Source organism: Balaenoptera physalus (assembly GCF_965194825.1).
Source record: "Balaenoptera physalus genome assembly, chromosome: 4".
Lineage (NCBI taxonomy): Eukaryota > Metazoa > Chordata > Mammalia > Artiodactyla > Balaenopteridae > Balaenoptera > Balaenoptera physalus.
In genome coordinates this window covers 96981142-97003607 of record NC_138891.1, presented here as the reverse complement: position 1 = coordinate 97003607, position 22466 = coordinate 96981142, and the positions used below count along the sequence as shown (strand labels likewise).

General features: G+C 39.4%; 1 protein-coding gene across 10 annotated transcripts in view; it reads left to right on the top strand.

Moving 5' to 3' along the window:
• The window catches only part of NFKBIZ (NFKB inhibitor zeta), a 290471-nt gene that overhangs the window by 2638 nt on the left and 265367 nt on the right, over positions 1 to 22466 (top strand). For 6 of the 10 annotated variants that reach the window (XR_014263082.1, XR_014263083.1, XR_014263084.1 and 3 more), the window contains exons 2-12: positions 90 to 229; positions 751 to 781; positions 904 to 1007; positions 1105 to 1886; positions 2595 to 2700; positions 3091 to 3237; positions 3430 to 3493; positions 3780 to 3949; positions 4848 to 4958; positions 5089 to 5256; positions 7382 to 7529. Coding sequence is in view for 3 of the 10 variants with exons in the window: in XM_082460412.1 (XP_082316538.1) it covers positions 90 to 229; positions 751 to 781; positions 904 to 1007; positions 1105 to 1886; positions 2595 to 2700; positions 3091 to 3237; positions 3430 to 3493; positions 3780 to 3949; positions 4848 to 4958; positions 5089 to 5256; positions 12751 to 12879 (1952 nt within the window). In the remaining 7 variants the exon portion in view is untranslated. Of the gene's footprint in view, positions 1 to 89; positions 230 to 750; positions 782 to 903; positions 1008 to 1104; positions 1887 to 2594; positions 2701 to 3090; positions 3238 to 3429; positions 3494 to 3779; positions 3950 to 4847; positions 4959 to 5088; positions 5257 to 7381; positions 8811 to 9132; positions 10976 to 12750; positions 13011 to 22466 lie in introns of those variants that run through there. The other 4 variants (XR_014263088.1, XM_082460412.1, XM_082460413.1 and 1 more) reach the window with 4 other exon arrangements.

Below are 22466 nucleotides of genomic sequence, written 5' to 3'. Positions count from 1 at the left end.
GATAGCTATGCTTTTGAGGTTATTAATATTCATGTCTGTGAAGACACTTAATTGGGATATGTTTTGTTTTGTTTTGTTTTTTTGAACAGTTGAGCCCCATATGGGGGTTGGAAGGCAGCAGAGAGGACCCTTTCAAGGTGTTCGCGTGAAGAACTCGGTGAAGGAACTCCTATTGCACATCCGAAGTCATAAACAGAAGGCTTCTGGACAAGCTGTCGATGATTTTAAGGTGGCACCTAATTTATTTGTATTGGGTTGGGGGGTAGGGAGGTTAGCCTGTCAGTGTTATTACTCTCTGCTAACCTAGGTTGGGCAAGTCTTTTGTAGACCACAAAGCCCATAGGACAGAGAACATATTTGTCCTGCTGTCTGCTATATTGCTGTCACTTGGCCCACTGCTAGGCACTTGGCAGGTGTGCAAGAGAAATTTAATGAATAAATAAATGAAGGCAAGTTGGGGGCAAGGAAATTAATGTGGTTCAGTTAAAATGGAACATTTTGACTAGAAAGGGAAAACTCAAGTGGCCTTATTAATTTTGTCTTGACCTGAGTTGAACTTAGGTGAAAGTGCAAATGGGGGAAGTTGCAAGATAGGATGGAAATTAACATAGAAAATAAATATTGCTAGAATAGCTATGTCAAAGGTTTATGGTGAACTGTAAAGAGGGGTAGAGGTAAGTCTGTTTGTTGATGTATGTTAATCAGGAAACCATTTATCACACACTAAATTGGAAACTTTTTTTCCTTTAGACACAAGGTGTGAACAGAGAACAATTCACAGGTAAGAGTTAGCTCTATTTATAATATCATGGGGGCTGTAGGGTAAAACAGTGTAGTGTGATTATGGGTAAAAATTTGTGAAATAAAATTATCACAGATTCCATATTCCTTTCTTGGGTATAGAATTGAAGAACACAGTATCATATAGTGGGAAAAGGAAAGGCCCTGATATATTGTCTGATGGACCAGCTTGCAAAAGACCAGCTTTGTTACATACCCAGTTTTTGGTACGTATCTCACTATTTTCCTCTGAATACCCTTTGGAAATTATTCCTGGAATAATTTTGGAAGGGAGTGCGCAACTTATTTTTTCTCCCTTTCCAGACGCCACCTCAAACACCCACACCCGCGGAAAGCATGGAAGATGTCCATCACGATGAATCCAAACAGGACAGCAGCGCTGATCTGCTTCAGAGCATTATCAACATTAAGAATGAATGCAGCCTGGTTTCCCTGAACACTGTCCAAGTTAGCTGGATGAGCCCTGTGGGGGTCCCTCCGAGCTCCCGCCACGAGCAGTGTCAGGACTTCCACGGAGGGCAGGTCTTCTCTCCACCTCAGAAATACCAGCCCTTCCAAGTCAGCAGCTCCCCACACATAATGGATCAGGCTTCCATGTACCAGTACTCTCCACAGAACCAGAACGTGCAGCAGCTGCCGCCGCAGCACTACACCCACAACCCAGCTCTGGAATATAGTCCTTATTCCAGAACTTCCCAGTCCCCCGGCTATGAACCAAACATCTTTGATGGTCAAGAACCAGAGTTCTGCCCGAACCAAAGTTTTGCATCCCTTCTAAGTGATCCCAGGGAATCTGAGAATATTGCTGTTCCCCCACAGACTGCCCCCAGCGTTCAGCAGCAAAATGATGCCCACGTGCAGAACTTCAACATGATGCCACACAGTGCCTGTGAGGCCCTGGCGAGGCACGATGCAGGCTCTGCCCCTTTAAACGCACCACCGCCCTTCCCGAACATCGTCAGAAATCCAATGAACACCACACAGTTAGGGAAGTCATTTTTTCAGTGGCAAGTAGAGCAGGAAGAAAGCAAATTGGCACATATCTCCCAAGACCAGTTTCTTTCAAAGGATGCAGATGGTGACACGTGAGTATGTCCCTTTATCTCATTGAGCTAATTTGGTAAACCATGCTTGCTGGACACAGTGGGCACAGAATTTCTCTAGGGGATGCCAGCTTAGGTCTGAGTAAGTGGTTGGCTAAACAAGATGACTAGTGGGCGTAGAACGATAGCTCATATTTCAAGTGAGAGTTTTCCTTTCTTTTTTTTTTCTGGCTGAACAAATTACCTGTTCTAAATTAATAAAAATGTACGTGTCTTTGAATAATTGGTTTTGAAAGATTAGCATAGATTGTGTCTGTAGAGCAAAATCAGTTAGATCATGGTTAGTTGGTCATGATCAACTGTGAGTTGATTTGTAGATTGAATACTGATCTATCCTGACATCTTTGTGGTGTTGGGCAAGTTGTTTAACCTCTCTATGCCTCAGTTTCTGGGCATGTAATATGATAATACCTCCCTCAGTGGGTTTTTATGAACATTAAAAATAATGGATTTAAAGCTATCAGCATGGTGCCTGGCGTACTTCTTTTTTCTGGTAACCTAATTCATCTTGTTGCAACTCAGATGTATTGTCAGCATAGAAGAAAAGACAAATTATGCTCTGTACTGTTTGATTTGAGTACACCAACATATCAAGAAAGGGGCTAAAGGAAGAATTTTTTTTTAAAAAGGATGAACTTAGTGAAATAAGAAATAATTCACTTCTTTTCTTTTCCTTTTTTTTTCTCCCAGGTTCCTCCATATTGCTGTCGCCCAGGGGAGAAGGGCACTTTCCTATGTCCTTGCAAGAAAGATGAATGCGCTTCAGATGCTGGATATTAAAGAGCACAATGGACAGGTGAGGATCTTGACAGAGGGAAGTGGCAAAGGTGTGGTCATGGGGACAAGATGACGGCCGGTCTCTTATTTATGTGTAGATCATTTCAGAGTTCCAGACCAAGAGAGTTTAGTTAATATTAACTTCCGGATGTTGACTCTTTGTCACTGCCAACCTTGAAGTTATTAACGTTAACTCTGTAGTTATTTGACCAAAGACTAACTGGGTATAATAAAGCTGCACCCTAAGCTTATTTTAGTTTCCTTGTGTTACAGTATCTTATTGCTTATTAACAGGATTTATTTTCTCTCTGTGGGGTTTTTTGCCCTCAGTCTCAGTTTAGGTTCATATTCTTTGTTACTACAGTGTTATGGGTTTTAAAAAATATTTTTTTCCTCTGAATGTCCACAGAGTGCCTTTCAGGTGGCAGTGGCTGCCAATCAGCATCTCATCGTGCAGGATCTGGTGAACCTCGGGGCCCAGGTGAATACGACTGACTGCTGGGGAAGAACCCCCCTGCATGTTTGTGCAGAGAAGGGCCACTCCCAGGTGCTTCAGGTAAGAGGCAGAGAGCCAGGCTCCCATTACCACAGGGCCAAAGGGGTACAGCTTGGATATTAGGAGTTGGATGTAGATTGCCTGTTGCAATGCTCTCTTTTGAGTTGACTTACTCCTTTCTTGGAACACTAGTAGATGAGTATTTGTGTAGTTTGTCTTTTGCTGATAGATGTCTGTTTTTAAATTCTGCAGGCAATTCAGAAGGGAGCAGCGGGGAGCAATCAGTTTGTGGATCTGGAGGCAACTAACTATGATGGTAAGTGATTGACGCATTATTGGGTGAAGAAACAGAGAGAGGGGCCCATTAATTCTAAGGGCATTAAGTTCTATACCAATAAGGAAGGGAGGTAATTAAAGCTAAAATATTCTATAGATAAAATTAGCAGTAAGACCCAATGGAGGGATTACTCAGATTGCCTCACTAGCTCCTGTGGAGCCCGTATGTAGGTCATGTGAGAGACCACCCTCAAGGTTTGTAATTATAGAACAACTAAAAGAATTGATGGGATGCTTGACCACTGCTTTCTTATGCTTTTTTCTAGGCCTGAGCCCTCTACACTGTGCAGTTGTGGCCCACAATGCAGTGGTTCACGAACTCCAGAGAAACCAACAGCCCCATTCACCTGAAGTTCAGGAGCTTTTGCTGAAGAATAAGAGTCTAGTTGATACAATTAAGTGTCTGATTCAAATGGGAGCCGCAGTGGAAGCTAAGGTAAAATTCACAGAAGAGTTTGGAAATGGGATGTGGGAGAGAAGTGGTTATAGCAGAAGACCTTGTTCCCAAGTATAGATTAAAACTTTTCCCCCTTTTTATTTTATTTTTGCCATCTTTTTAAATTAATGGAGGGAGTAGCAATGTATGGATAGTTAAGAAGCTTAGATTTTAAAAGATCACCTCATCTGGTTTCTTGATTTGCTTTTAATCTATGGATTATTATTCAAAAGATCATTTAGCTGTGAAACGAATTAGTCTTCATTTGAGAGGAAAAGATAATGCTTGAAATTGATATTTTCATTTTGCTTCCATTGTCATACACAGATACTGAAGGTAGTGCATTTTGTAAGGGTTTCTTCATTGTTGTTGGCTCTGGACTTAATCTTCTGTTTTTTTAAACTGGAAAATATTTTATTATCTTTAAATTTGAGGTTTATTTGCTGAGTATTTGCTATGTACAAGGCTGAGGTACTGAGTTAGGGGCCCCAGGGGAAAATGCCTAAATCATAAGCCACTTGGGTCCTTGGGAAGCTTACTGTCTAGTAGAAATGGTGAGAGATATAGCTAATTATAAGTCTACAGGGTGACCACCAAGTCTGGAAGCATAGGCGAATACACAGTAAATGATTTCTTATATTACAGCACATGATAAAACAGTATAGTCTATGTTTCTACATTTTATGGCCACCCGGTATACAAGGGTAGATGTGATAAAAAGGAACTAGGAGGAATGAGAGATTCCATGGAGCTTGGGTTGAAGGAAGGGTTTGTGGAGAAGGGGGCACTCCGAGTGAGTCTCCAAGGGTGAGTCAGACATATGAGAGACTGGGTGAGAAGCATATCCAGGGCATGGTTTCTGGATGTTCATTTTTTCCCCCCTCTTGCCTTTGACAAGGATCGTAAAAGTGGCCGCACAGCCCTGCATTTGGCAGCTGAAGAAGCAAATCTGGAACTCATTCGCCTCTTTTTGGAACTGCCCAGTTGCCTGTCTTTTGTGAATGCAAAGGTACTTTTAGAAGCGTTCAAGAACTGCACAAGAGTTGGAATAACCTTCTTTATACCTTCTTCAAGCTTTTGAGCTGCTTTCATGCAAGTCTCCCTTCCTGATGGGTGTCGTTTTGTCTCTTTGTCTTTAGGCTTACAATGGAAACACCGCCCTCCATGTTGCTGCCAGCCTGCAATATCGGGTGACACAGTTGGACGCAGTCCGCCTGTTGATGAGGAAGGGAGCAGACCCAAGTACTCGGAACTTGGAGAACGAACAGCCAGTGCATTTGGTTCCTGATGGCCCTGTGGGAGAACAGGTGAGGGCCACAGAAGGGAGAAGAAATACTTTTAGGCATTGTTCTGAAACATAAGGGGCAGGGGCCAGCTGGCACTCTTCAGGTGGGCTTTATCAACATCTGTGTCTCAACAGTGGTCACTGTAGCCCTTTAGAGTCAATTGCTTTGTCTCCAAAGGAAGAGTAAGAAATTTGAGGGTTTATCCATGGACCCCAAATGTTCAGAAGTCAGCTAGTCTTTCTTTTTCTTCCAAGACACAAACTTGGGTTTGGGCTAAGTCAGAATAGTTTGACATTTGGAAGTTGATGAAAGAGGAGGAACCAAGGTTCCTGCACACACTAAAGAAAGAGAATCTTAGTTTTGTGAGTAAGTGATGAGCCTTCAAATATTGTGCATATTAAATGAGTCAGTGTCTGTAGAGTATTCAGAATAGTCCCAGGCACATAAGTGGGTGCTGCTCAGTAAACATTAGCTGTTAACAATGATTTCTATCTACTAGTTGATCCTAAATAAAAAATGGGAAGGTTATTTATGTAATTTAGAACCTAGAAATATTTTATACTTTAAATAAAATTATGCTTTTCTCATCATATGGTTCTACTGGGTTGGCCAAAAAGTTTGTTTGGTTTTTGCTGTAAGCTGTTATGAAAAACTTGAATGAACTTTTTGGCCAACCCAATATATTATATTTGGGGATTGAACAGTTTCATATGACTAAACTTTTCTTGATAACAAGAACTGACTCTTTTTAAGAACTTAAAATATATATTTTAAATTTATTTTTTTAAGCAGCAGGTTCCTATTAGTTATCCATTTTATACATATTAGTGTATACATGTCAATCCCAATCTCCCAATTCATCACACCCCCTGCCCCCCGCCGCCGACCACCAGTTTCCCCCCTTGGTGTCCATACGTTTGGAAGAACTTAAAATATTTTTGATGAAACTCTTTCCCTGGAGGAAATGAGAGATTGTGGCTGTGGGTCGTTACATACTTTAATAATCACAAAATAAAATATATGGAATGCAATTTAGCCTTGCCTTTGATTTACAGCCCTCGCTATGACCATAATGTTATACTAACTCATATTTGTGGAGCTCTTTATAGCTTAAAACGAATCACTTGATGATTTGTAGAGTTTTCCTGTATATTATGCCACTTAATAGTTAGGAAAACTTTGCAGGGTGAAGGTTCAGCTGGAAAGACTGAGACTCAGAGTGGGTCCAGGCATAGGGACCACCTTTAAATAGTAAATGGCAGAGTCCTAAGCGCACTGTTCACTTCTGGTTTGCTGTTTGTGGTGTGCAGTCATAGAGTGATGTTCTCAGGGAGTATTGAACATGGAGAGCTGCTTGACTCTTTGCTAAATGTTCTTGGATTACTCTCCTTCCTGCTTTTGTATTTTTTGTGTCTCTGTGTGTGGAGGGAGGGTCTTTTCTTTGGTTTTATTGTCAGACTATGGTCATTGCGTCTCCTTCTAGCAGCTGTCAATTGCATCCCCTATTGCAATCTTCTTTCTTCTAATTTGTTGCTTCTCATCTTCTGTGGGCTGAGAGACAGATCATAAAATTTGTCAGGCTGGGGTATAAAATCAATTACTAGACTCTGAATGAGCCTGGGGGTTTCCTGTGATCCATACAGTCATGCACAGATGCTTTAATTCTTGGAGGTCATGACAGCTATCTTGACTCGAAGGGCATTATAATTTACTTGTGTGTGTAAGGTGGGCTCTCGGTTCTTGGTTGAGGCTGACATCAAGGTAGGTGAGATATTATAATAACTATGATTACTGCGTTATATTAAATGTTCTCAAAAATAACAGGAGTAAAGATTAGGAAAAGAATATAGGTCTTAGTTAAACTGTTGGAGATTTTCAACCTCAGATAATTTTTAATGGAGATGCTTTACTTTCTTGTACTCAAAGATCATTATAGCAGGTCTATAGTAAACTTTAAAAGGAGTTGTCGTTTTTTTTTTTTGTCCCCTTAAAATCTTGACACATACTGTTGCATATTTCTTCATATACTTACTTACAAGTAGAAAGGAATGGTGTAGAGTATATAAGAAAGGAAAGAAACTGAAGGAGATGTGGTACTTTGATCGTAGGAGAAAACCCTCACAAATCCTATTGGTTTCCTTTCCAGATCCGACGTATCCTGAAGGGAAAGTCCATTCAGCAGAGAGCTCCACCGTATTAGCTCCATTGGCTGGGAGCCTGGTCAGCAATACTCACTGTCAGTTAGGCAGTCCTAATGTATCTGTACATAGACCATTTGCTCTGTACTGGCAAATGTAAGTTGTTTCCATGAAACAAACATATTTAGTTCACTATTATATAGTGGGTTATGTTAAAAGAAAAGAAGAAAAATATCTAATTCCTCTTGGCAGATTGTAATATTTCATACCCAGGTATCTGGGCTCTAGACATCTGAATTTAATCTGAGTGGTAAAGTTGACTTCAATTAACAGTAGCTTTTGGATAGGAGAAGGCTTTGATTTGTGGCATAAGGCATCGCTTATGTAGCTATTGCCGGTTTAAAAGGAGGTGAATTGTAAACTTTTTCTTTAAAGAAAAATAAAAGCATTTGGAAGTTAAAAAATAAATCTGGACGTAGTGTTGAGGCTTCATTTGGCCTGATGCAGTACCTGATAGTTATTGGTGTTGGAAAGTCTCTAGTCGTTGGACTAGACGGAGGGTACTATGGGTAAAGTTTGATCTTTGCAAACTGTATATAGTTGTTATTTTTGTCTTCTAAAATATTTGTACAAATATTTGTACATGTGATCATTAACATGGCCACATTTGAATGTGTAAATCAATAAACTAGAAAAGAACAAGTGGATTTTCACTATTTTTAAAAATCATATGCATTCAGAGGAGCTGTGTAATCACCATCTCTGTAGATGAAACAGATGGAGAGTTGTTCCTTTAGTGGCTGGCAGAGCTCTGTTTGAATTGTAAATATGCTTTGAGATGAGATACATTATTTGTAGGGAATTGCATGCTGTTAAAGAGAACACCTCTTTATGACTCACTTTCTAGAATTTATGATTTACTTGCTCTGTTGGAATGTTTGTTTTACCTTTATAAGAACAACAAAAAGTCAATATTGAAACATGTTTTACTGGTTTTCTGTTGTCAAATAATGATAACGTACCATGATGTTTCATATTACCATTCAGAAAAAAAATGCCGAACTTTTTAGTAACTTTAATTCTAATAATATTATTTTGCTTATCTCTGGCATACCCCGAGGAACGTATTTGGCTTTGATTGTACATTAATTCTTTGTAATAAATTTGATTCATGAAAAACCTTTCTTTTTTTCTTTTAAATGAGAAGTCTCGTAAGCAATTTACTGGCTAATCATCTTTGTAGCTAAGTGCTTAAATCCTTCAAAAAAAGATAACCTTTGGATCGATCACATTGTTTGACCCAGTATGTCTTGCAGACAAAAGTTAGTTATAGTTATTTGGTATCTGAAAGTATGGCTGTGATGTGAATCTGTCCATTCACACTCATGGAAAAACTCATGCATGGCTTTAAATAAACATTAATTCAGTAATACTATTCTTCTTAAGGATATGCATTTTCTTTTCCTATTCCCTTATTTATATTTCCCAAGGTTGAGAAGTGCTATTAATTACTAATCTAAATCCTTTAAATTAGCCAATATCCTTTAAATTAGGGTTTTTTTGAGAGTGAGTTTCCTGAAGTTATATAAGATTTAACATGAAAAAACTCTTTGCCAAGTTCGTTAGTAGAGATTTACTAGGTTCTGAAAATATCATGGAAGTTTAAAAGATATTGTTGATCTATAGAAGTTTATGTGCTAAAAAAGATAAGTCTCTATGTTTATGACTGTATTTTTCATACTTTATTTTGTGGGAGCAGTGAACATAGGAAAAACAATTTGGAGATTACCAGCGTCATTCCGAGAGATGTAAACCTGGGAAGAGCAGTAAATGGGGTCCCTCCATTTCCCAACATGCCATTTTGACGAGTGAGAATAAACACATCAACATCTGTCAACATCAGTCAATCATTGCACATGTATTCTAGTTCTTGTAAACTCTTTTGAGAAACTGGTGTGCATATACGCACAAATGCTGTTTACGATATCAGGGGTTTCACAACCACCAGGGGCCAATGACTCACAGGTTGAGAATGTACTGTAGGGCTTCCCTGATGGTGCAGTGGTTAAGAATCCGCCTGCCAGTGCAGGGGACACGGGTTCGAGCCCTGGTCCGGGAAGATCCCACATACCACGGAGCAACTAAGCCCGTGTGCCACAACTACCGAGCCTGCGCTCTAGAGCCCGCGAGCCACAACTACTGAAGCCTGCACACCTAGAGTCCGTGCTCCGCAACAAGAGAAGCCACCACAGTGAGAAGCCCGCGCACCACAACAAAGAGTAGCCCCCGCTTGCCGCATCTAGAGAAAGCCCGTGTGCAGCAACGGAGACCCAACGCAGCCAAAAATAGATACATAAAATTAATAAATTTATAAAAAAAAATGTACTGTAGTTCTATTTCTGTACATCAAGTATAATTTTTCTTCTCTCATATAAATGAAATCTCAAGAGCAGTTTGTATTGCAAATGCAACCTGATTACCAGAACAGTGGAAATGATATACCTCCATTGAACATAGATATACTGTGAGCTTTTTCCCAAGTGAGCTTATATGTTCTCTCTTAATCTCAAATTCTCTCATAATTAATTAACTGAACCAGTGCTTAGCAAGTATGTGATTGTGTGTGTGTGTGCGCGCGTGTGTGCGCAAAGCTGTCAGATAGTATGAGGTGTTCGAAGACATAAAAGGCATATTTCTTATCCTTAAGATACATATGTGGGAGACATGGCATGTACTGTATTAGAAAAAAGAGGAAGAAATATAAAGATTCTAAAGAGGAAGACTTTATATCTGAAAGGGGAGCACTAGGGAGACTTCAAGGTAGAGCATTTGAGCTGTATCTTCAGAAGAGTCAATTTGAATGTTCATACAAGTGGAGAGGGAGGTGAATGAAACAAAATGACATGAACCAAGGCAATAGTATTCTGGGAGAAACCACAAGTGATTCATTGTAGCTTGGTTAGCATTTGGATGGCCAGTAAGTTTCATCTTGTGTTCTACCTCTAACTGGTAATATTCTCATGAGTAGCACGTTGAGAAAGATCTTCAGGCAGTCTAGGGGTTTGGCAGGAGAGGGTACTGTAATTGATTAGCGAATATCTGCCGTATGGGTATAGAGGGTGGTTCTTGATGGAATGTTCCTTAAAGAATGACCCCCATAGGGCTTCCCTGGTGGTGCAGTGGTTGAGAACCCGCCTGCCAATGCAGGGGACACAGGTTCGAGCCCTGGTCCGGGAAGATCCCACATGCCGCGGAGCAACTAAGCCCATGCGCCACAACTACTGAGCCTGCGCTCTAGAGCCCGTGAGCCACAACTACTGAGCCCGCGTGCCACAACTACTGAAGCTGCACGCCTAAAGACTGTGCTCCGCAACAAGAGAAGCCACCGCAATGAGAAGCCTGCGCACTGCATCAAAGAGTAAGCCCCGCTCACCACAACTAGAGAAAGCCGTGCACAGCAACAAAGAACCAAAGCAGCCAAAAGTAAATAAATAAAATAAATACATTTATAAAAAAAAAGAAAAAAAAAAAAAGAATGACCCCCATAGAAGCCAAGACTACAAGCTCATTGCTGCAACATCAGTGCCTAGCAGAGTGCCTAGCATAGGTAGGAACTTATAAAATACTGGTTAAATGAGTGAATGAATGTATGCCAATCCTGGTTGGGATCATTGGTTTTGGGGGAAGTGGTGTTTCAAGCCAGAGGTATACTATAAAGTACTAATGCGTTAATGACTATCATGGTTCTAACTTAACTCAGCCATATAACAATGATATCAATGATATGTTAATGAAAAGTGGCATAGCTGGCACTCTTTTTTAAAAAAAATCAGGTAGTCCTTCTGTGCAAAGGATTAATTCTAATAATGTAGTTTGGTGTTTCACTAAGGAATTCCCTCAAGTGTCAGAGACCAAATCTTCAGCTCTATTTGTTAATCAAATCAGTCGCATTTAATATCCTTTCTATATTCTTACCTAATCAGGAGGGGAGAACTTCCTCAAATTCCTCTAACCTTTAGTAAATGTCAACTTCTTAAACTCAGTACTACCAACTTTCATTTTCTGATAACATCAGTTCTGTATTGAACACGACTCCAGGAAGAAATCAACTTCAATGACTAAATTCTTGTTTGTCTCTCTGAGATCAGGCCTGGGTACAAGGTTTTACATTAGTTATAACCAGACTACTGGGTTTTTGGTTTTCCTGCTAGTGCCCTGGACTTGTCCTTGAGAGGAGGCGAATGGCCATCTTATTCTTCATCAGAGGCTCCGCACCTAGCACAGTATCTGACACATAGGAGATGTTCAATAAATACTTCTTAAATTGAATTTAATTTCATGACTTCCTTTTTAATTTATATTTTTGCAGTATATTTTATACCTCAATGTATAAACATTTTATCATCCACATGGAGTTTATGATTTAATCCCAGAAGACTTATCTTCAGCTATACACCAAGTCTGGTTTCACTTTATCTTCTCAGTCCCCTCACTCTACCTTTGCAGGCGCAGAAACATTGCGTGGATGGCACATTTCCAGGAGGACTAAGTGGAGATTTCTCTCAGTGTGTCTAGCTTTCCTATGTGTGTCCTTTTTCCTCCAACCCCTTGCCCCCTGCTCCCTCCATCGCACTATTCCCCTTGCCTATCAGCCCAAGAAGATTTTGGGGTAGAGTAGCTAGACAGCTAGTCCAAGCTTTTGTGAAGCTTGTTAATTGTGCAAATGCCTTGGCTCCACCCCAGATGCCCTGAATCAGAATCTCCAGGGTTTTTAGGGCTTCCAGCAGGTACATGTGAAGATGATTCTAGTGCGCAGTTTAGTCTAAATTAATTAGGAAATGCAGACTTTGGAGAGAACCTGTGGCTGGGCGGTAGCTATATGGTGGTAACAGAATGGGTTGCTGGAATGCCCATGGGGATGAGGCGGGAAACTGATGAATGCCTGCTACGTGCCAGACATGTTTGATCCTGTGTTATAGAAACTAGCTTTGAAGGAGAGATCATGAGTCACCTAAGCTGTTTTTGTTTTTTTTTCTCTCAGAAAACACTTTTCTAAGGTCATCTGGCTTTTAATCCACAGGTTTTAGTCCTAGTTTCCTAGGACTATGTAACAAATTACCGCAAACTTGGTGGCCTAAAACAGAGAAATTTATTCTTACAGTTCTGGAGGCCAGCCATCTGAAATCAAGGTGTGTCAGAACCGTGCTGTCTCCAAATGCTATAGGGGAGAATCCTTCTTTGCCTCTTGCAGTTTCTGGCAGACCCAGGCATCCCTTGGCTTGTAGCATTATAACTCCAATCTCTGTCTCCATTTTCATATGGCCTTCTCCCCTTCTCCCTGTGTTTTCCACTGTGTGTCTCTTTCTTTCTCTTTTAGGCTGCACCGTGCAGCACGTGGGATGGAACCTGCGTCCCGGCAGTGGAAGCCCTGAGTCTTAACCACTGGATCACCGGAGAAGTCCCTCCACTGTGTGTCTCTTATAAGGACACTTGTCATTGGACTTAGGGCCCACCTAGATAACCCACGATGACCTCATTTTGAGATTCTTAATTACATGTGCTAAGACCCTTTTTCCAATTGAGATCACATTGACAGGTTCTGAGGATTAGGACATGACTATATCTTTTTTTGGGGGGGTACCATTTAACCCCTAGGGAAAGAGCCTTTATAATCTTTTCTGCTACTATCATTCCTCTCAAAGTGATTAAGATGACTTCTTCTTTTTGAGCAATCCTGTAGTCTGTCTTCAGAATCTATGAGTATCTCTTATACATAATTTTTGATTTAATGTATGATATGTCATCTCCATTTCATTCATTACCTGTAACACCTGGCATTGACCAGGAGACTCATTAACCATTGATAAACTTTAATAGAAACAATAGAATAATTATTGAGATAAAATTTTAGAAGTTACCATAATGATTTAAAGAGCTTTAATTGTTTGAAACTTACAACAAATCTTCTTTGATGATCATTAGTCATTTTACTCTCTGGCACACATATGAATAAACCTGCTACTCTTCACCTTGGATCACACTATCTAGAGTTGCCCATGTGGGAAGCAACATGATCACAGATGAAATGCCTGCATTTTAGACCATTTGACCTTGTAATGATAACACCAGAGTAAGCACTTACTGGAAACTGCAGAAGCTTGGAAGTGAAAAGTATCAAGGAAATCCACGGTTTCAGACAATAAATATTGATCCATTTTGCCAAGTTCCATTAAAATATACTTTTTTAGGCCTAGATATTACCTTTTTAAGTGAAAAGGATTCTGCCTATTAATCTGAATAAAGATTTCAGTAGTTCTGTGGACTTGGTGATTAGATCCAGCATGTACTTCCTTTTGCAACAGCTTAGTATCTTTGGGCTTGACAATAGGGACACATTTCAAATTGTGAAATACTGCTAGATTCCTTAGCTTAATTGATTTGGGGCTTAAGCTTGAAATTGTTATTTATTTTCTCAGTTCGTGGTATCTTAATTCACATGTCCTTCTCTCTGTATCTGCAGCCAATGTCTCTCAGGCAGGATTTTAGTTTCAAGTACTTGTATGAGAGTGTGGGGTCCCTCCTGATTGGCTTTCCTGGAAGCCTTGGGGGCCTCACCGCTCTGCAAGTGAACTGCTCTTCTCTCTGTGGACTTAAGTTTCTTTAGTTTGGGCAGTCATCTCAGTGGGAGCCTGCCCATGAGACCTGTCTCTTTCCGAATTGGCTCTCTTTCCAAATCGGCTCCAAATGTTTTTTACATTAGATATCACTTTCATTCATTTTTAAAAAAGTCTCTCTCTCCCTTTCTGCTCCTAAGAAGTATTCCTTCCAGAATTACTTTAAAATTGTCAAAAAATTATCCTTTTTAGGCTCTTGCATATATAGAAATGAGAATTATTAATCTTCAGGATAACAATTTTGTCTGGTGTAAGTTCTTATGTCTATCTAAAAAAATTTAAAATATATCACTTGGGAAAACAAGCAAGCATTTGAACCTTTTGGGTGCTTCTACTCAAATCTTTCCAGGTTCCTGGAAAACTTTTTATTTTGTATTTATCTATTTTTTAAATTAATTAATTAATTAATTTGGCTGCGCCAGGTCTTAATCACAGCACACGGGATCGTCGTTGCCGCGTATGGGATCTTTGTTGTGGCGTGTGGGATCTTTAGTTCTGGCATGCGAACTCTTAGTTGCGGCATGTGGGATCTAGTTCCCTGACCAGGGATCAAACCCAGGCCCCCTGCATTGGGAGTGCAGAGTCTTAGCCACTGGACCACCAGGGAAGTCCCTGGAAAACTTTTTAAAAACGTAAATTCCTGGACTCAACTAGTAGAAAATTGAAAAATAATATACTATATTACCTTAAGAATAAAAATAAATGAATGAGACACACCTAGGGTCCCACAAAATGATTTTTTGTGTAGAGCAAATGGGGCTATATTAGATAGGTAGATTTTTCCAAACAGACCCTCTAAATTTGATGAAAATCTGTCCAGTTTTTTCATGTGGTGCAGTAGACAGAGTAAGAGATCCATAGACAGAAATTTAACTTACATAGTTTATTAATTTCCATACACATTCCAATCATACAGTCCAATGAGGTACATTGTTTAAAGTTCAGGAATTTATAGACAGTTGACAGGCTCTCTTTTATGACATTATTCTATTTCCAAGGCTATAAAAATCAGTCAGTTTTGTTTCTTCCCTCAGCTGAAGTTGTTATATCAAATCTGTTATCAAGGTCAAATGTATGCTGAATTAGTCAGTCTTTTTTTTTTTTCTTTCTATTTTTCCTGTCACCACCCATGTCTAGGTTTTCCCAGATTACTACAATTGGCTTTAAAAAAACCCCATTTTATCAAAAAATATCTTAAAAAAAAACAACAACAAAAAAACCCCCATTTCATTATGGAAAAATTCAAACATACTCAAAAGTAGAGAGAATATTGTACTGAACGCTCATGTACCTGGCATAAAGCTTCATCAGTTATAAACATTTTGCCATTCTTCCCCCTTATTTTCTTTCTGGAATATGTTAAAGCCCAACCCACTCATCATAGACTGTCAGTGTGTGTCTCTAATAGATAAGAAATTTGTGTCCCCCATAGCTTTCTAATTATTCTTTCTGTAATCTCATTTTTCTCACCAATCCCAAAATTTCCAACCATTTAGCATACTCCTACAGAAACCTAAAAGGGTTTTCAAAGGCTCAGTATTTCTCATTGAATCAAGTGCACACTCTTGTCCTGGTTCACAAAGCCATCTTACTTTAGCTTCCCTCAGCTGTTTAACCTTACCTTCCGTCATTCCCCAACAAGCTATCAGGTGGTTCTCCTCACTGCTCAATAGATGCACTTTTTATTCCTGTCTCTAGTCATGCTCTTGCCTCCCCAAATTATGTGCAATCTTGAAAGCTCTGCTTGGCTGCCACTTCCTTTATGAAGCTTTCCCCAGCTCATACTGACTTCTCTCTTCTCTGAACTCTTGGAACTTAAACTCAGTTCCTATAACTTTAAATATGATATTTTTATGGTATCCCAGTCTTAATTACTGTAACCTGGAAAGTGGACTCGGAATCACTGACTAGCAGCATTTGTTTTTAAAGACAACTTTACAATGTTTGGGTGAATGGTATCACTAGGGATACAATGAAGGTCAGTGGTGCTGGACAGATGAAGCGTCAGTATGGTAGACAGAATCCTAGATGCCCATGACCTCTGTCCCTGGTGTTACTCCTGTGATTATATTATGTTACATGGCAAAAGTAATTTTTCAGTTGTAATTAAGATTGCTAATCAGTTGACCTTAATCTAGGGAGACTATCCAGGTGCACCTGATCTAATCATCTGAGCCCTTTAAAAGCAGGGAGTTTTCTTTGGCTGCTCATAGAAGAGGGAGTCAGAGAGATTCTAAGTGTAAGAAGGATTCAACCCACAATTATTGGCTTTGAAGATGGAGGAAGGCGCCCATGAGCCAAGAAATCCAGGTAGTTTCTAGATAGCCAGAAAGAAAATGGGATCTCAGTTCTACATGCCCAAGGACGTGAATTCTGCCAACAACCTGAATAAGCTTGGAAGCAGCTCTTCCCCAGAGCCTTCAGATAAGAGCTCATCCCAGTCGACACTTGAGTTTGTCTTTGTGATACTCCATGCAGAGAACACAGCCAAGCCCACCCAGACTTCTGACCTGTGGAACTGTGAGATAATAAATGGAGGGTGGTATAAGCTTCTAAATTTGTGGTAATTTGTTATGCAGCAATAGAAAATGAATACAGTAGGTAACACAGGGTTCGAGCTTGTAGTGAAAGTTTACACATTTCCTGCTGTTCTTTCTTTTCTGGTTTCAGTTTTATTGGGGTATAATTGGTACACAGCACTATATATAAGTTTAAAGTGTACAGTATACTGACTAGACATACGTATATTGGGAAATGATTATCACAGTAAGTTTAGTTAAAATCCATCACCTCATATAGTGATAAAAAATTTTTTGTTTCCCTTGAGATAAGAACTTTTGAGATCTACGCTCTTAGCAACTTTAAAATATATCATACAGCAGTGTTAACTATAGTCAGCATGTTGTACATTGCATCCTTAGTACTTATTTATCTTATAACTGGAAGATTGTAACTTTTGACCGCTTTCACCCAATTCTCTTACCTCCTACCCCTTTGCCTCTGGTAACCACAAACCTGTTCTCTTTTTCTATGAGTTTGGGGGTTTTTTTAGACTTCATATATAAAAATACAGAACGCTACATGTATTTGTGCGTCATCCTTGTGCGGGGGCCGTGCGAATCTTCTCCATATTGTTCCAATTTTAGTATATGTGCTGCTGAAGTGAGCATCCTGCTATTTTTATTAAGGCTCCAAATCAGTAAGGGAGGTTTTCCAGTAAACTGAGGCACTTGTTTTAGCACACACGGTCACTGCACAGGCTAGCGTTGCCCTTGGTTTATGACACCTCTCTCTTGTCCCTCAATTTCCCACTACAAATAGGAAAATTTCAATAAAAGGAAAGTCCAGCTTCCCTATTGCCTATGTTTTCAAAAAAGTGAATAAGAAGGTCCTTGTGCAAAAAATTCTATAAGAGGGTCCTATAAGAGGGTCCTTGAGGAGGGTGATTAGGACAGCCTATCTGACCAGCAGTGGAACTGGTTCACTATGCAGACTCTGACTATTTACCTCTGTTATGAGACTGGCGCAGATTTTGCAGGAAATGTTCCCCTAAGCTCTGCAGCAGCCAAGATTTTAGATGGTGGAACTTGTTTATAAAATAAATCCAGACACTCACTTTAGGAACCGGTCAACAAATAGTTACTGAGGATGCTTAGAAAGATAAGAACTGAAGTTACAGTTTCTTCTGCAGCTTAGAATCAGAGATGATGGGCAGGAGCTTTATTAGTTCTACGGGCTTCTGCTTCTCCAGCCACACACATTTAACAAAAACGAACGGTTAGACCTTCATTTGGGGTGCTTGTGTATGATTCAAAAAGAACTTGGTCCTTATAAAATTTATTGTTAAATGACTCATTACAGGATGATGATGAAAATAAGCCTTCTAATTTAAAGAGTTATGCCAATATTCTTTTAAAAGTCAACCTTGTGAGGTCTAATTTACATATAATAAAATACATCTATTTTAAGTGTACAGTTCAGTAGATGTATACACTCACATCACCACCATCATAATCAAGATATAGCACATTTCCTCACACCAGAAAGCTCCCTCATGTACATCCTTTGCAGTCAGTCTCTGCTTCCAACTACTGCTCTAGGCAACCGTTGATCTCATTTTTATCACTATAGATTAGTTTTTCCTCTTCTAGTATTCATATAAATGGAATCAGACAGTATGCATATTTTTTGTGTTGAGTTCCTTTCACTCAGCATGAGGTTTTGGAGACTAATCCACATTGTTGCCTTTATTAGTAATTTATATTTTTATTGCCGAATAGTATTTAACTGTGTTAATAACACAATTTGTTAGCCTATTGGTGGATATTAGGGTTGTCCCCAAATTTCCTTATAACTATGATGTTTAACATCTCTTCTTGTGCTTATTAGCCACGCATGTATCTTCTTTGGTGAAGTGTCTGTTCAAGTCTTCTGCCCATCAAAAAATAATTAGATTGTATTATTATTATTGAGTTGTAAACTATATTCTGGATATAAGCCCAGTGTCATATATGTATTAATATTACAAAAACTTCTCTCAGTCTGTAGCTTGCCTTTTTGTCATTTCTTAAAAAAGTCTATTTTGCCCTACTTCACCTCCTTCTCCTTCAGGGTCTCGAATTACACATATTTAGGCCATTTTCTGCTGTCCTACAGGTCTCTAAGGATCTGTTTATTTTTCTTCAGTCTATTTTCTCTCTATTCATTAGCTTGGATAATTGCTATAGATTCGCCTTCCTATGTTCAAACTCACCAGTGACTTTTTTCCTCCCATCTCTGATCTACTGTGGTTTTTTTTTTTGTCATTGTAATTTTTCAGTTCTAAAATTTCCATTTAGCTCTTTTTTATTGTTTACATTTCTATGCTGAGAGTCTCTACTTTTTAACTCATGATGTCCCTATTTTCTTAATTCTTTGAACATATTTATAGCAGTTGCTTTAAAGCCCTTATCTTCTAAATCCATCATCTCAGTAATGTTGGGACTGATGATTTTCCCTTAACAATGGGTCACTTTGCCTTTTTTTGTTTTTATTTTTTGCATGTCTAGTAATTTTTTTTAACGTCTTTATTGGAGTATAATTGCTTTACAACGGTGTGTTAGTTTCTGCTTTATAACAAAGTGAATCAGCTATACATATACATATATCCCCATGTCTCCTCCCTCTTGCGTCTCCCTCCCTCCCACTGTCCCTATCCCACCCCTCTAGGTGGTCACAAAGCACCGAGCTGATCTCCCTGTGCTATGCGGCTGCTTCCCACTAGCTATTGGTTTTACATTTGGTAGTGTATATATGTCCATGCCACTCTCTCACTTTGTCCCAGCTTACCCTTCCCCCTTCCCGTGTCCTCAAGTCCATTCTCTAGTAGGTCTGTGTCTTTATTCCCATCCTGCCCCTAGGTTCTTCATGACCTTTTTTTTTTTTTTTTTTTTTAGATTCCATATACATGTGTTAGCATATGGTATTTGCTTTTCTCTTTCTGACTTACTTCACTCTGAATGACAGACTCTAGGTCCATCCACCTCACTACAAATAACTCAGTTTCATTTCTTTTTATGGCAGAGTAGTATTCCATTGTATATATGTGCCACGTCTTCTTTATCCATTCATCTGTCGATGGACACTTAGGTTGCTTCCATGTCCTGGTTATTGTAAATAGAGCTGCAATGAACATTGTGGTACATGACTCTTTTTTATGTCTAGTGATTTTTTAAATTGTGTACTGCACGTTGTTGGTGGTGCATTGTATAGGCTCTGTACTTTTGTTATCTTCCTTTGAGAAGTGTTACCATGTCTTCTATTAGGCAGCTCATTTACTGGTTGATTACCTTGCACTCTGTAGGCTTGTCTTTATGCTTTGCTAGGGAATACCTATTGGAAAACTCAATATGTTTCCCAAGGCCTTCTATCTTTGCAGGTCTCAACCTCTAAATTCAGCTTTCACTGAAGATCTTTTAAAGGCTTGGCTTTAGACCTTGTTAGGGTGGGCATGGAGTGGACCTTACCCGAAAGCATGTTTCTAGTCTTCTCTGGTGTCTTAGATAGATGCCTTTTGTGTTAATAAATTGATAGCAAGGTCTTGCCACTCTGGCTTGGCCAGAACTTCCATGTCTTCTAGCACTGTTTCGTATCTAGTATCTTTATTCTGTTCTTGTCTCTATGGTGACCGTTCTGTATAGTTACAACAAGCCTCAGGTACTCTTGCCGTGGGCATGTGCATCTTAGGATTCACAGAGAACCTCCTGCAGAACTTCTGGGTCTCTCCCTTCTCTCTAGCCCCTACATACCTGCTTTACCTTCTGATGCTTTGCCCTGCAGATTCTGATTGCTTCAGCTTTCCTGAACTCTGACCTCTGCCTCTTCAGCTCAGCAGGATCATTGTGCTCTGCTTGGATTCTAGCTTGCTACGTCATGGTTGGATAATTGTGCCCAGGTAGAGATCCAGGGAAATCATGGGGCTCACTTTATGAACTTCTCCTCTCTCAAGGGTCACAGCATTGTGTTTCCTATTGTCCAATGTTTAAAAACAATTACCTCATGCACTATCTCTAATTTTATTGTTTATAACAGAAGGGCTAGTCCAATACCAGTTGCTCCACATCTGGAAGTGAAAGTTTACAAGATGTGCTCTTAAGGATTCAGTTAGGTAAAGATGAATGGATTTATCCCCAAAGGGACCCCAAAGCTTCTATTTGGACTGAAAAAGCATTTTTAATAGTCATGAATCCCGTCATATGGCTCAGGACACTGGTCCTATTCATAGGAAGTTAGTATGGTTGGGTCGAGTGTAGTTTCTCTATGTTGTTTCCAAAAATTGAGTCTAAGAGCCATCTCTTCTCTCTAAGAAATAGAAAGAGGGTCTCTAAAAATAATTGTGTAGTAATAGTTTTGGTAATAATAAATTACTTAATGTTCTAGGTGTTGTTCTTTTTTATTAAAAAAAATTTTTTTTTTGATGTGGACCATTTTTAAAGTCTTTATTGAATTTGTTACAATATTGTTTCTCTTTTATGTTTTGGTTTTTGGGCTGAGAGGCATGTGGGATCTTAACTCCCCAACAAGAGATCGAACTTGCCCCCCCTGCATTGGAAGGTGAAGTCTTAACCACTGGACCACCAGGGAAGTCCCTAGATGTTGTTCTTAAGGCTTTATTTTTATTAACCAATTTATTCTTTATAATAACCCAATCTTCAAGTACTAATTACTAATTAGTACCTGAATATTATAATTACTAATTAATAATCCTGTTTGGAGATGAGAAAATTGAAGTACTAATAGGTTAAAAAGCTTTCCTGAGGTGACACATCTGGTAAGTGGTAGATATGGGAGGTCTACAGAAAGACTTTGCCAGTTTCTATCATAGAAATGTTACACAGCATAAAGGATCTTAGAAACACCGTGTCTTTTTTTTTTTAACATCTTTATTGGAGTATAATTGCTTTACATTGTTGTGTTATTTGCTGCTGTATAACAAAGTGAATCAGCTATACGTATACATATATCCCCATATCCTTTCTGTCTTGCGTCTCCCCCCCACCCTCCCTATCCCACCCCTCTAGGTGGTCACAAAGCACCGAGGTGATCTCCCTGTGCTATGCGGCTGCTTCCCACTAGCCATCTATTTTACATTTGGTAGTGTATATATGTCCATGCCACTCTCACTTCGTCTCAGCTTACCCTTCCCCCTCCCCATGTCCTCAAGTCCATTCTCTATGTCTGCATCTTTATTCCTGTCTTGCCCCTAGGTTCTTCAGGACCTTTTTTTTTTTTTTTTAGATTCCACATATATGTGTTAGCATACGGTATTTGTTTTTCTCTTTCTGACTTACTTCACTCCATATGACAGACTAAGTCCATCCACCTCACTACAAACAACTCAATTTCATAGAAACACCAAGTGTCTTAATGTGTAAATGAGTAGGTGAGTTTGTGAGGGTGTTTGTGAGCACATGTGAGCATGTGAGAGTGTGTGTGGGTATGTGAGGGCTCTTATCTTAGGGTCTTCCAAAATGCTGTTCTTTCTCTTGACTACCCCTCTTCACCTTCAGTCGACTCAATTTTATCCTTCAGGGTTTAACTTCAATATCACTGCTTCAAGGATGTTTGTTACAAGCTTTCATAATATGTTATTCTTTATTTCTTCCTATCACTATTGTAATTGAATTTACAGAAATATTTATTTAATGGGTGTCTTTTCCACTAGACTGTAGGCTGCATGGGGCCTGTTTCCCACCATGTCTCCAACACGTAGCATGGTTTCTGGCATGGAGTATGTGCTCAATGTGTATTTGTTGAATCAATGAATGAACGTCCAAGAGTAAGAATGTTTCCCTTCTCATGTTGCTATAAACTGAATTATCTTTGAGAATTACATAATTTTTTTGCCTTTCCTTCCAATTAAAAAAAGTTACATATAGTA